Below are 12,385 nucleotides of genomic sequence, written 5' to 3' on the forward strand. Positions count from 1 at the left end.
ACTATACAAACGCACATCTGTTCTCGTGCGTGTTCTCTTCCAAGACTGTTGTGATGATCTAGCCTCAGCGGAAGGCGGCATCAGACCACGCGTTCCAATGCTCAAAGTTCAAAAAGTTCCACACGACATTCGGGTCCACCAGGTTCGCGTCGAAATCGCCCGGTATCAAGTTATCCCCGAGCTCGTCCCCGCCTCGGTGTATATCGAGTCCCTCCGTCATGAACATCGGCGAGGTCGTCTGCTGCATCGCCTGCTGCGTCTCATCCTGTATCTTCATCGCCACCGTCGCCGGGTCCGACTGCAGCGCGACGTGCTCGTTGGCCTGTCGTTGATTCGGCGGGTTGCCGCCACCGCTTCCGCCCGCTGCTGCCGCCGTCTTGGGCGCCGCGGCGACGTGGAGCAGCTCCGTCACGATCTCGGCGCACCGCCGCGCGACAGCGAGCATCTTCATCGCCTTGAAGATCTCGATGCTCATCTCGAGGTTCTCGATGACTTCCTCGTTGGAGAAGGGGGAGGAGATGTTGGAGATGAGGACGTGCAGGAGGACCATGCAGGCGTCGAGGAGGTACATGCAGTTGTACCACCTGTGCACAGCAAAACATCAGTACTGACGGGAGATGGGGAGAGATGAGGGGGTTGCGTACCATGTTCTGAAGTAGGGGCGGTGCAGGTAGCTTGTGTGCATGAACCGAATCGTCTCCGTCGCGGCCTTCACGCAGGATGAGACGTGACGGGAGAGCGTTTTGCGATCCGACTCTGGCGTCTTGAGAATCAGGAATTGGCGGTGGAGGAGGATTCTAGCATTGAGGAAGCCTGTAATGTGGATTCGGTTAGCTGGTCATCTTGAGTGAGGCATCCCAAGACGGGGGCGGCGTACGAAGCTTGAGCACAGTCTTTTGTTTCATGGCGAACTCGCTGTCTTCCAACGACGAAGTGTCGAACCTGAGCTCTCGTGGGAGCCCGGACTTCCAGTCGTCCAGCTCCCGGTCCAGATTCAACGCAGTTTGCGAGAGCCGCTGTAATGATGTGTGGCTATTGTGAAGGCTTAGGTTGTCCGTCATCCACATGAGGATCTTGGCGAGATCGACCATGGGGTTGATGAGGCATGACGAAGAGCTGACGAAGCCCTTATAGCTGTTAGCGATAGTACGGGGCTCGAATTGGATGTCACACATACTGCTGTTCTTGGGAAGGGGATGGAGTAAGAACTCGGTCCTCGTAATCCTGATTGGCGTCCGGCGGAGAAGCACATTTCGCTAGCTAGTTAGCACCTCATCACCATTGTGGATAGCCTCAACATACATCTCATGTGAGTACAAAGACCTATCAAACGTCAGAAAATCGCTCTAAGGTTGACAGGCGCAAGTGAGGGTCTTACCACCACAGCAAACTTTCCTGGCTAGTCTCGGATCGGATGTTGGTAGGAATACCCATGGCCGACGCGGTACGGATGGCCATGCCGCTGTACATGTAACAGCTGTGCGGCTTGAGCGCATTCTGACAGAAAACGGACTGGGATGGCGTCAGCTCAGGTCAGCTCAGCTCCCCCGCGGGTTCCTGGGCCGCAGTCAGTGAGGGGGCGGCCATGATGCTCTCACCATGAGGAACAGCGTCTGCGCCGTCTCGAGCGAGCTCGACTCGCAGATATCCTCCAAATAAAGCTTCGCCCGCTCAAAGTACCGCCTCGCAAGCCTAATAGGCGGGTACGTCGTCTCGTTCTCCCCAGGCAGCTCAGTCCTGTCCAGGAACTGTAGCGTGTGATCCTCCATCAGCAACGACGTCTCCCCGGCCGTTATCGCCCCGATCGCAATCACAGAGTTGAACAGCGACAGGAATCGCGCCCCGCGGCGCTGCTGCGACGGCTCCTCCAGCGCCGCCTTGCGCTGCCACACCTCCTCGTCGCACCGCTTCACGAAGCCTGTCTGCTCCAGGATCGGGTGGATGTTGTGCAGGTTCTGGAAGTACAGCCGCACGCATTCCCGCTCCACCTCCGTCGCGAACACCGCGTCCGCCGGGGTGAGCACCTTGCCGTTGCCGTACTGCACCGAGTCGCGCCGCGTCGCCGCGCTCGCGGACGGCGTGCCCTTCCCTGGCGTGTGGCCGTGGCGGTTGTCCGGCGACGTGGAGTAGTCCGAGCTGTGGAGGAGGTTGACGACGGATGTCTGGTTCAGCGTCTTGCCGCCGGGTGATGTCTTGCTATCGGGCTGCTGCGGTTGCTTCTGAGTACCGCCGCTGTTGTTCGCCCTGGACCGTAAACGCGCCAGGAAGTAGAACGTCCCCGTCGGGCCGTAGAACTCTGCGCCCTCGGTGTGGTCGTTCACCTGGCCCAGGCCGTCGACCTCCTGCTCCGACGAGACGACCGAGGACCCGCGGTCGCGCTCCATCGGCGGCTCCGACATGAAGGGCGGGTGCGGGTTCGCCGCGGTGACGGGGTTCTCAACCTTTAGCGGCTCATCCAGGCTCACGGGCGACGGGTGAAGCTGCTCCGCGGGAATCGGCTGGCTCTGCGGACGCTGCTGGATGCGGCCCGTCGGGTCGAACATCCTCTTACTGAGGCCATGGTCAGACTCAGATACAACAGGTACGGGGTGAATCCACTTGGGTCTGGTTGACGTACACTTCCTCGGGCTTGTCTTTGTACGAGCATGAGAACTCATGGCCTATATCAGAACATCGGGTCAGCACTTAGACATGGAACTGAACAACCGATGAAATCAAGTCAAACAATTGTTCTGCCCATCTACTCACGGACGCAGTTTGAACACGGCGAGCTCCCGTCGCACTAATCGCCGAAAAAAGGATCAGCAACATGATCTCGCGTGTTCCCATCACCATCGCCGACGACGAGACCGAACTACTAGCCTTGACTTTGCGCGCGCGACAAGTCCCACACGCCACCGGCGCACGCGGCCGACGTTTCCTCTTGAGAGTGCCCGACTCCGAGTTATCCGAGGTACCAGCGGGCAGGGTGGGGATATCCGCATCCATATCTCGGCCGGCGTTGCCTTATAATGGTGATTAAAGGTCGTAAGTACGAGGGAAGTTATTGGGTGCAGATAATGTTCGACGACACGTTTGGTTGGAAGAAGTGAGTGTATGAGCCAGAGTCACTGCTGCTGGACTAGTGTGGGATGCGGTGGGGAGGGAGGTTTCGAACCATGCTGGATTTACTCGACCCATGCGCTCGCTGTCTGCGCTTCACTGCTCCATTGCTGCTACATACATGTAATGTACACTGACATGACTGACGGCAGCGCGCGTGGCGGTCAACGGCCGGCGTAGCGGCCCCCGGGTGGCGCGGTCGCATCCATGGAACTGCGTGTTCGTGTTTCCTTCTGTGCTGGGGCCGTTTTCTTCAGCATGCAGGCTAAAAAGGGCCTAACATCAAAGTCTCAGAAGCAACGTGAGACGTGCCTCTGTCAAGCAGAGTTCTGACTTAGATCCAATGGATGCACTAGCGACGTCGCCGCTTTGACGTTGCCTCTGAATGACTCGACGAATCGGAAGCATCTCTTCGGCTTCAACAGGGCCTGGCCAATGGGATGTTGAACGTCGGGAAGCCGACGGGCTCGGCATCGTCTCCCTCGTGTACTTGATCTCGGGCTGCATCCCCGTCCATGGGAACGAAATAATTGCAGAGGACAGACAGGAAACGCTTCCCGCTAGACACACAATTTACCAGATGGCGGTCTTCTGGAATTTGTATTCTGTCCATTAAACGATTTTTCAATCTATTTTTCCTCCCAACTTATGTCATAAAAAAACAGAAGCCCAAAGAGACATTCCAAAAATGGAAGATGTTTCAGTCAATGTACCTGTTCTCGTGGTAGGCGGAGGGCCTACGGGTCTGTTCACAGCATACATGCTCTCCAAGCACGGCGGTTGGTCGGCCTGATGTTGGCGCTGGGGAGAGTTGCGATGAGCTAACCCATTAATCCTTTATTCCAGTCAAATCGCTCCTCATCGAAAAGTATCCCCAACGGCTGGCGGCGCCCAAGGCACACGCATTATGTCCTCGAACGCTGGAATTTTGCAGGCAATATGGCCTCGACACGAATGCGCTGCGGAAGCTCGGGAGTCCCCGAGACGATGCGTACTGGGTTAATTTCTTGACGAACCTGAGCGGCGAGAGGATTGGGTATTTACCCTATGAGAGGATGGATGTTGAAGTGCTGGAAAGCACACCTGAAGTGAGTTCGCCATTGACTGTTTTCATGATAAAATATGATGCTTATGTGAGATCTTATTGCAGATGATTCACAACGTGCCTCAACCAGATTTTGAGAGATTTGTCGCTGAGAAGCTCGCATTTGACAACAACGTAGAGCTGAGAAAAGGCGTTGCTTTTGTGTGCTGTGAGCAGGTGAGACCGTTGTTCTTATGCGCTGTAATTGATTTCCACTGGGCACATGAGAGCTAATCATGGCTCTAGCGTGGCGATAGAGTGATTACTACCGTTGAAGAACGGGCGACAAAAAAGCGCTGGGCCATTGCCTCCAATTATGTGATTGGCTGCGATGGCGCCAAGAGTGAAGTGCGCAAGTCTCTCAACATTGAGACTGAAGGTGAAGACGGATGTAGGTATTGTCTCCATCATTTGAGAATGTGCGACACTAACAGCCGACCTTCGAAGATGAGACCATGATGACGATACATTTCAACGCAGACCTGCGGCCCATCGTGAAGGAAAGAGTGGGCATGCTGCACTGGATAGTTGATCCCGCGTGTTCTGGTTTTATCATTGCATATGACCTCGGTGGTAATCAGGTATTGATCAGCAATTTTGACGTGAGACACCGAGGAATCATGAACTGCAAGTGCACTGCTAATATGACACAGTCAAATAAACATCCCGCCGAGGCGTGGAGCGAAGACCTCGCGCGCGCAACAGTTACAGCTGCAATAGGAAAGGACATACCCTTTAAAATACTCAGCTATAGGCCTTGGGTGTTGAGTCGGAAAGTGGCCAAAGAGTACAGACGCGGCAACACCTTCTTGTAAGTCATGATTGTCATACATCCACGCGAGACGTAAGCATGCTGACTCTGGATAGACTCGGCGACGCGGCGCACTCCTTCCCGCCAACAGGCGGTCTAGGCCTCAACTCGGGCCTAGCTGATGCGCACAATCTGGTCTACAAGATCGCCGCTGTGCATCAGGGGTGGGCGAAGCCGTCCATTCTCGACATGTACGAGGCCGACCGACGCCAGATCGCGCTGGTGGCCTCTTCGCAGAGCGTCAAAAACGGGAAGACCATCTTTTCGTTTTTGAAAGCCGTGGGTACAGCCGGTATTGACGACGTGGACGAGGCAAGAGCGAACATGTACAAGACGATACACGACCCTGCGAAAGAGGACTTGATAGCGCAGAATGTGGAAGGGCAGCGGGAACACTTTGACAACGTAAGTCTGAAGATATGACGTGCAGTTTTCGAATCGTGATAATGACTCCGGTATTTGACAGCTTGAAATACACATTGGATATGTATATGGCGATAAAGAACCGCCTGCAAACGCGTCACACTACACGCCAAAATTCAAAGTCGGAGCTCGGCTGCCTCACGCCTGGATCAAACTCCTCAAACCAAACAACCGCATCCCCGATAACCCAATCGACACATCCTACGTCAAAGAACTCACAAAAGATCAAGTGTCATCTAGACAATTCTCAACTCTCGACCTCGTAAGTCCGGGCGCCTTCAGTCTTATAGTGGAGACCCGTTCCCTGTGGGCGCAGCGGTTCAAAGACTTTGAAGAAGCGATGGCCAGCAAAATAGGTCCCCGCGTCTATCTTTGGGCCGAGGGCTCGGATTTCAATTTTAATAACGAGACACATCGCAAGTTATTTCATAAACAGGGGCGTCTGGCCCAGGGAGCAGCGCTCCTGGTGAGGCCGGACCAGCATATACTGGGCTGCCTGGGCCCTGAAGCCTCGGCGCAGGATATGGTTTTGACGGTCCAGGGACATTTGGGCCTTGAAAGAGCGCAGTTATAGACAGCCAGCGTGGATTCATTCATAATACAGAGCATGCGTCGTTGTTCACTGGTGAAATTGACGCTCCGAGTCAAGCGATTCCAACATCCGGTGAACAAATACCCAGTTTAGTCTTATTCCCCTTTCTTGATGTGTCATGTATTATCACTATCCAAGAATGATTGAGGGTTCCACGGTGCAACCGCAAGACCATTCCCGTAGGCTATTGTTTTCGTGAAATGTCTCATACCTCTCAGCTCCCGAGTGCGGCTGACCCAGGCCGGCTTCTCATGCGAAGCGAACCCGTCCAGAATGTAGCCGGTTTCTTGCGCCGACTTTCTCGGAGTGCTCTATCAGCTGCGCCGCCACGAAAAACAGCCACATGTGCCATACCTCCTGTGCCAGCCCGTTGACGACTTTGTCTCTGAGACTAACGTACGCATGACTTCGAGGCTAGCCGCGCCTAGTCCACCACTGCACACGAGAACTCCATAATTAGAACCGTCCGGAGAGCATTATCGATGGACAAGTCTCCGCGTGGTGGCTGCGGACTCCTGTTGCTGCCACAATTGTACGTCGACGAGAACGTTACATAGGCTGAACAGGCTATCAACATTACCGTTTTGGAAAGTCTCGCATAAACATATAAAATGAATTTGATGTCTTCTCTCCGTCCTGTTCTTAATTCATCATCTCATTCAACGCAGTCGGGTCCCAATAATCATTTTGCCCATCAAGCCTTTACGTTGTCCAAGCTCCTCACCGTATTCCGATTGCTCATTACACTTCCAGAATACTCAACATGAAGCCCTTCACTTTCGCCGCCATCTTCCTTCCCACCATCACCCTGGCCCTTCCACAGCTTGAGACCGTCAAACGCTTCACCAACGGAACAAGCAATCTAAACCCGCCACCCAGCGACATCGGTGCTGTCTGTACTCCCGCCAAATACCAGTGCCGCCATAACCCAGACAACACCTGGAGCTGGGACGTCTGCAACACCTCGTCCAAGTGGGTGAACGGCGGAAACTGTGCGCCCACTGAGACCTGCGTCTTCAGCTCCCTCAACGGGTCTCCCTACTGCGTGCCCACCCCGCCCAAGGCCCCCGCCAAGGAGACCGGAAATCAGTGCTTCTCTGGAAAGTACCAGTGCAGGTACGACGATTCCAAGGGCTGGAGTATTGAGACGTGCAACGACGCTGGTAATTGGGACCACACCCTCGACTGCGAGGCCTCTGAGACGTGCACTTATAGTCCGGTGGCTGGGTATCGTTACTGTACTCCCAAGGCAGACAGTCGTGTTTGCACTCCTGGGACGTATCAGTGCAGCTATGTTCAAGCTTGGGGCTGGGATATTTGCTCTACTGAGGGCAAGTGGGTGAGGGGTGGATCTTGTGAGACTGGGAAGACGTGCTCTTTTAACACCCTGAACGGTTCCCCTTACTGCGTATAGAACCGTTCTGACGTGTGTGATATTAGATCACGCTGGGGTTTCAATTTCTGCTTGTTTAATCTGATTTGAAAGTTGTAATACGTTCATAGTTCCGGTCCATCATGCAGCTTTTGGGGAAGCCGAATGCAATGGAGACGTTGAGTAAAGTTTTGATTGGGTTGGTACCGAATCAGTATCTGTAAAATTGATAGCAATTGGAATCGAATGATCAAATCGTCTTTTGTAGCGTGTCAAGGCTGCATGTTTGCATCCAAACTTTTTCATTTGTCCCATGACCTCCCGAGAGCCTTGAGTCTCTTACGATTCGCTCCAACACGACCGCCTGAGGTGCACCGCAACAACCTTGGCGTAACTTGGAAATGAACGGAATTTGAATCAGCATCAGCTAATGGGGCCTTGAACACGATGCTTGCAACCAAACTGCCTTTGAGCAAATCATGGCGAAAACTCATCGTGCTGTAACAGTGTGTCTTGAGAAGGACGCCTCGAATGTCCGATCATCTTCTTCAAGAACGAAGGCATGCCAGTATGAGAAGGGGGGCTACTTCATTCATATCGTCTAAGTAGGCACCGATGGGTTCCAATCCTCAACTGTGATGACGGTTTTCTTGCAAGTCTTGGGTGGATTTGATAAAAATGGAATTCTGATGTATTTTGCCATTGTAATTTTAATGACCAAGATACTGAAAGTCCCGTTTGGTCGTGTTTGAAGAACTTTCTGCATCCCACAGAGCCGAGATATTTGCTGCGATGAGTGCATTCATATCATGGATAATAGGCTTCGTAGGTGGCTGCCATCCCAGACTGAGAGGAAGTCTCTCGTTCTCAACCCAGTAGCGCACAAGCGTCTTGTTCGCATCACCATAATCCCCAAAGGCCGACAGCAAGAGCGCGTACTGCAGAAGCGAACCGCTTCTCGCAAACGTGGCGTTGAACTCGGGGTTGAACTTCTCTCCCCACTCGAATCGAGCCTTGATTTCCCGGGCAGCAGCGGCGAACTGTTATTATTCGTTTAGCTGAAACCTTCATGAAAGCTTTACAAATGACTGTTACTGACATCGATAATGTCAACGTCACCCCATCCAGCCAATGTGCGTCCCCAAGCAGCAGGGCTGAAGTGAAGAGAGTCTCCAAAGTAGGCGTCGTCGCGCGTCAGGCTACCGTCGTGCTCGATGACTTGAGGCATGTGTTGGTTGACGTCGCTGAGGTGAAAGGTTGACGCATTTCCCGTAGTCGAAGTCTTTAACGCAGGAATACCAACAAGAAGCATCGTCTCGTGGTCCATATTAAATCCGAGTGCAGTGGCCGCTCCGAGCACATCCAGGTCGATATCGCGACCATCTCGAGGTAAGAGTCCGTGGTTGGCTAGGGCGTTGATTCCAGGGCAAGGTGATCGCAAGTCGCCCGGTTGAGGAGGCTGCCAAGGATACAGGTCCTCGGTCAAGGTGGCCAAGACACCGACCGAAGCCATGCAGGCTTGGAGGAACATCAACCGAGACCCCAGCATATTGAAGAAAAATGAGCGACAGTGATTAGACTACAAGTAAACTTTCATGCTGGGACTTGTCCTTTCATGTAGTATTTGTACCTAAATCTCTAGCCAAGCCTACTAGGGTCGGAAGTACCGTTGCACAAAAGATCATATCGACGATTAGCCGGTGGGAGAGTTTTCTAGCTGATTAACATCAATTAATGTCAATGTTATTGGGTCAAGAAGGCGGCGAATACGGGACAGGGGCAAAACTGGCAAATGAAAATGTCGCCATTACTAGACCATTGCAAGTAATGGCTCCGGTTGATGACATGCATCCTAGGTGCCGGGAGCGGCCGCTACTCGGACCGGTGTAGGTGTGATTACACCATTTAACAAGATTTCCGTCTTACGAGTTACGGCTTTTAGATGTTGCGTCAACAGGGTTGCATCTGGATGCCGAAAAGGGGAAACGTTTCCTTCTACCGGCGCATAGGCGGATCGCCTTGCGCGCGGCAGTGATCTCCTGCCTAACTGAGTCAGGGCGGTGGGGTTCTTTACAGGGCGGTCAACCATGTCACCCTGTCTTTCTCCCACGATCCCGGCATTCGGGCTGGGAATCCCCGAGTCTGTCTTACGATTAGGCTGCGAGATAGAATCTGACATGGAGAGATGGTCATGGTTCAAGAGTAGTCCATAATTCACAAATGTAGATGTTGCCTTCTGGCACCAGTCACAACAGCATGAGATGTTTCTCTGGAGAGCACCATTGGATAAAGATGGGTCCATTCGTCAGAACTAAACAAAACGCCAGGTTTGGAGGAATCCGTGACCATGAATGGGAAGTTTCGCCTGTTTCTATGGAATTCCAGGATCAGGTCATGTTCTTCCGAAATTCATATTAATTGCAGAACAGGTAGGATCTGTAAGGTGCTCGGCCGGTTTATCTACTACAACTGGGCTATATAGCCACCGTCGAACTATCAAATCCCCTCAGTACTTTGGCCCACGTAAAGGCCGAACGTCTCAAGACTTGCTCAGCATCTGGCCCAGCGAACGATGACGTTCCAATTGTCCTTGTGGAAAGCCTGGCCAGCGACTCTGGTGCTCTCGCCAACACGGCACTTCTTGATGACATAGAGCGCGCCATCAGAGATCTCGCGGAAGGAGTTGAGCTCCTTGGCCTTGGTGTCCTTGATCCACTTGTCAGCTGGGTCGCTCGGCAAATGATTGAAGTCGAGGTCACTTACATCGTTGCACCACCAAATTGCCGAGTTGTAGCTGCAAGAGACACGTCCGCTATATGTTTGTCAGCAATTTGGGGAAGAAAAATTCGTACCAGAGTGGTTGGCTAGAAACTTACCAGCTGGCAGGGCCGGCACCCCTGTGAGGCTTCCCATCGACACCGTCGAGATGGGAGATTCCCTCGCGAATGCGGGCGGTGTTCGCGAGTTCCCAGCCGTCACATACAGTTGCGGCTCCCTCAAAGTCGGCCTTGGGACGCACAATGTCGGTCAGCCCAGACTCGGTGACGTTCCCAATGCCGAAGTCCTCGTCATAGTTGGGGTTGATTTTGCGAAGCTCGTCCAAGACCTGCTCTACAGTCCCGCCAATGATCTGAGTCTCTCCTCCGGGGAAGGCCTGGACCTCCCACTCAGGAACGTAGACACTGTAGCCTGTGATCGGGGCTTGAGAGGCGGTGCTACCGATGGTGGCAGCCTGCGGTTACAAATTTAGTGGCCAGTCAAATGAACCTCTGGAATGAAGTGATGCTCTCACCTGAGCCGCAAGAGCGGTAAGAGGAAGAAGAGCGATAGCCTTGAGAAGCATTGCGAAGGATAGAATCTGTACGGTCTCTAGGTGTGATGTGAGCGATCTTCGTAATTTGTGTGAAAAGAAGAGAAGAATCCGCAGATCATTTCAAGAAAATAAATATCCCTTGCGGTGAACCTCGTGAGTCAGTATTATTAACTTGTGGTGACTTGTGGTATTCATTCACCGGGCACGCTCTTGGGTTCGTGGTGATTCACTCTACCCCAGTAATGCACACTCTACCCCAATAATGCATTGCCAACAGGACAATTCATGCCTTCAGACCTCGGGATTGGTTCATCTGATCGCTGGTGCTTTCAATCGAAGTGTTGAATGACAAGAACCACACATCGGGCTGCTTTAGTTAATCAATTATATCGGACGTGTTTTACTGCCAACATATTATATGCCAGCGTGTGCAACGTGACATTAGCTGACTAGGACCCAAGCCTCAAACATTGGCACAAAGTCTTTCTTTGTTTCTCTTGGCAGGACTCCAATGAACGTTACCTAACTGAATACTTGAAGATATGGCGATAAATTTCTTCAGCTTGAGTGATGAACTTTAACACTGCCTACGTCTACGGTGCTATACCTTCTCAACCAATGAAAGAGGTTGCATCTTTAGCACCCTGCACAGGAGAGTCCCTTGACTTCAAGAGCTCTGCCATTGTTCCTCAACATCAGATCCAGCCCAGTACCAGAGACTGGTACAGCCCACCGCCTTGTCTCGTCACCGAGAGATGTTCTGAAATAGACCAAATCACCCAAATTGTACCAGATAGCCAAATGCATTACCTCGCAGCTGTAGCCCTTGCTCGCTTCGGACATGTGTCAGTGATGGCGGGGGCGGGGCCGGCGGGCGTAAATGGGGCCGCTAACGACTTCCCGACTCTACATGCCGGGGGTGTTTCGGGGAATTCGGTGGTTGGACGGACGTCTCAAGTCGCGACCAAAGCGAGGAATAGTTAATCGTATTACCCCGCAACACCCTCCAGATCAACTACTCCATACCTCATGGGGAACAACCTACCTCGGATAGTCCGGGTAATCCTACTGCGATCGGCCAGTAAGGAGATGCCTATTGGGAATTCGGGCCCTCGGGACACCGAACAGCCACATTTAAAGAAGACTTCGCTTGTTTAGTTCTTGGAGAAGCCTGTCGTCTCTGAAGCTTCGATAGCTGCGTCGTTTATCAACTGTGCTCAACATGAATGACATCGTGGACCAAACGAGCTCGTTTTCGCTACTGGGGGCTCTCAAGTTTGCACCAGTCATCTTCCTTGCTTTGTGGGTTGTCTATCAACGTTACTTCTCATCGTTTGCTGGCATCCCGGGACCATACTGGGCCAGCCTCTCGCGAGGATGGCTTGCGTACCACTCATACAAAGGAAACCTTCATGTGATCATGATGCGCCTCCATGAAATCCATGGCAAGGTGGTTCGGATCGCACCTAATGAAGTGTAAGTGAGCAAGAATCATGCATTTACCCAAGAAAGGCTACTGATAGACATAAAATGCAGGAGCATCTCGGATCTTACGTCAATCAAGACAATTTACGGCAAGTCGTTCTGATCTGGGCGGGGTGCGATGAAGCTAACCGGCGTAGGTGCTGGGTCAAAATTTCGAAAGTCCGACTGGTATAGTGTTTGGCAAGGACGACGCAAATTCGACC

The 12,385-nt window shown here is 52.7% G+C and overlaps 5 protein-coding genes across 5 annotated transcripts; 2 read left to right on the plus strand and 3 right to left on the minus strand.

Moving 5' to 3' along the window:
• Window positions 1-64: 64 nt before the first annotated feature.
• Window positions 65-2,988, minus strand: CGCS363_v009309 (putative transcriptional regulatory protein; the record flags this gene model as incomplete). The annotated part of the gene is made up of 9 exons (XM_036641158.1): window positions 65-584; window positions 645-813; window positions 878-1,127; window positions 1,178-1,256; window positions 1,303-1,323; window positions 1,379-1,512; window positions 1,599-2,550; window positions 2,618-2,660; window positions 2,907-2,988. 9 exons carry the CDS (start codon window positions 2,986-2,988, stop codon window positions 65-67), a joined length of 2,250 nt encoding a protein of 749 aa, XP_036492686.1.
• Window positions 2,989-3,790: 802 nt separating this feature from the next.
• On the plus strand, window positions 3,791-5,994 carry tfdB-1 (2,4-dichlorophenol 6-monooxygenase; the record flags this gene model as incomplete). Its single annotated transcript, XM_036641159.1, has 8 exons — window positions 3,791-3,881; window positions 3,949-4,190; window positions 4,253-4,363; window positions 4,433-4,577; window positions 4,634-4,788; window positions 4,840-4,997; window positions 5,054-5,402; window positions 5,464-5,994. The coding sequence occupies 8 exons, from the start codon at window positions 3,791-3,793 to the stop codon at window positions 5,992-5,994; spliced, it is 1,782 nt and encodes a 593-aa protein (XP_036493324.1).
• A 2,100-nt stretch (window positions 5,995-8,094) lies between these two features.
• CGCS363_v009311 (putative sterigmatocystin biosynthesis peroxidase stcC) lies at window positions 8,095-8,897 on the minus strand (the record flags this gene model as incomplete). Its single annotated transcript, XM_036641160.1, has 2 exons — window positions 8,095-8,424; window positions 8,484-8,897. 2 exons carry the CDS (start codon window positions 8,895-8,897, stop codon window positions 8,095-8,097), a joined length of 744 nt encoding a protein of 247 aa, XP_036493323.1.
• A 1,026-nt stretch (window positions 8,898-9,923) lies between these two features.
• On the minus strand, window positions 9,924-10,727 carry CGCS363_v009312 (uncharacterized protein; the record flags this gene model as incomplete). Its single annotated transcript, XM_036641161.1, has 5 exons — window positions 9,924-9,929; window positions 9,956-10,090; window positions 10,148-10,196; window positions 10,261-10,616; window positions 10,677-10,727. The coding sequence occupies 5 exons, from the start codon at window positions 10,725-10,727 to the stop codon at window positions 9,924-9,926; spliced, it is 597 nt and encodes a 198-aa protein (XP_036493326.1).
• Window positions 10,728-11,919: 1,192 nt separating this feature from the next.
• On the plus strand, window positions 11,920-12,285 carry PDA6-1-4 (Pisatin demethylase; the record flags this gene model as incomplete). Its single annotated transcript, XM_036641162.1, has 2 exons — window positions 11,920-12,173; window positions 12,234-12,285. 2 exons carry the CDS (start codon window positions 11,920-11,922, stop codon window positions 12,283-12,285), a joined length of 306 nt encoding a protein of 101 aa, XP_036493325.1.
• Between the last annotated feature and the right edge of the window lie 100 nt (window positions 12,286-12,385).

The sequence above is a fragment of the Colletotrichum siamense genome (assembly GCF_013390195.1).
Source record: "Colletotrichum siamense strain Cg363 chromosome Unknown KSG_Cg363_contig06, whole genome shotgun sequence".
Taxonomy (NCBI): domain Eukaryota; kingdom Fungi; phylum Ascomycota; class Sordariomycetes; order Glomerellales; family Glomerellaceae; genus Colletotrichum; species Colletotrichum siamense.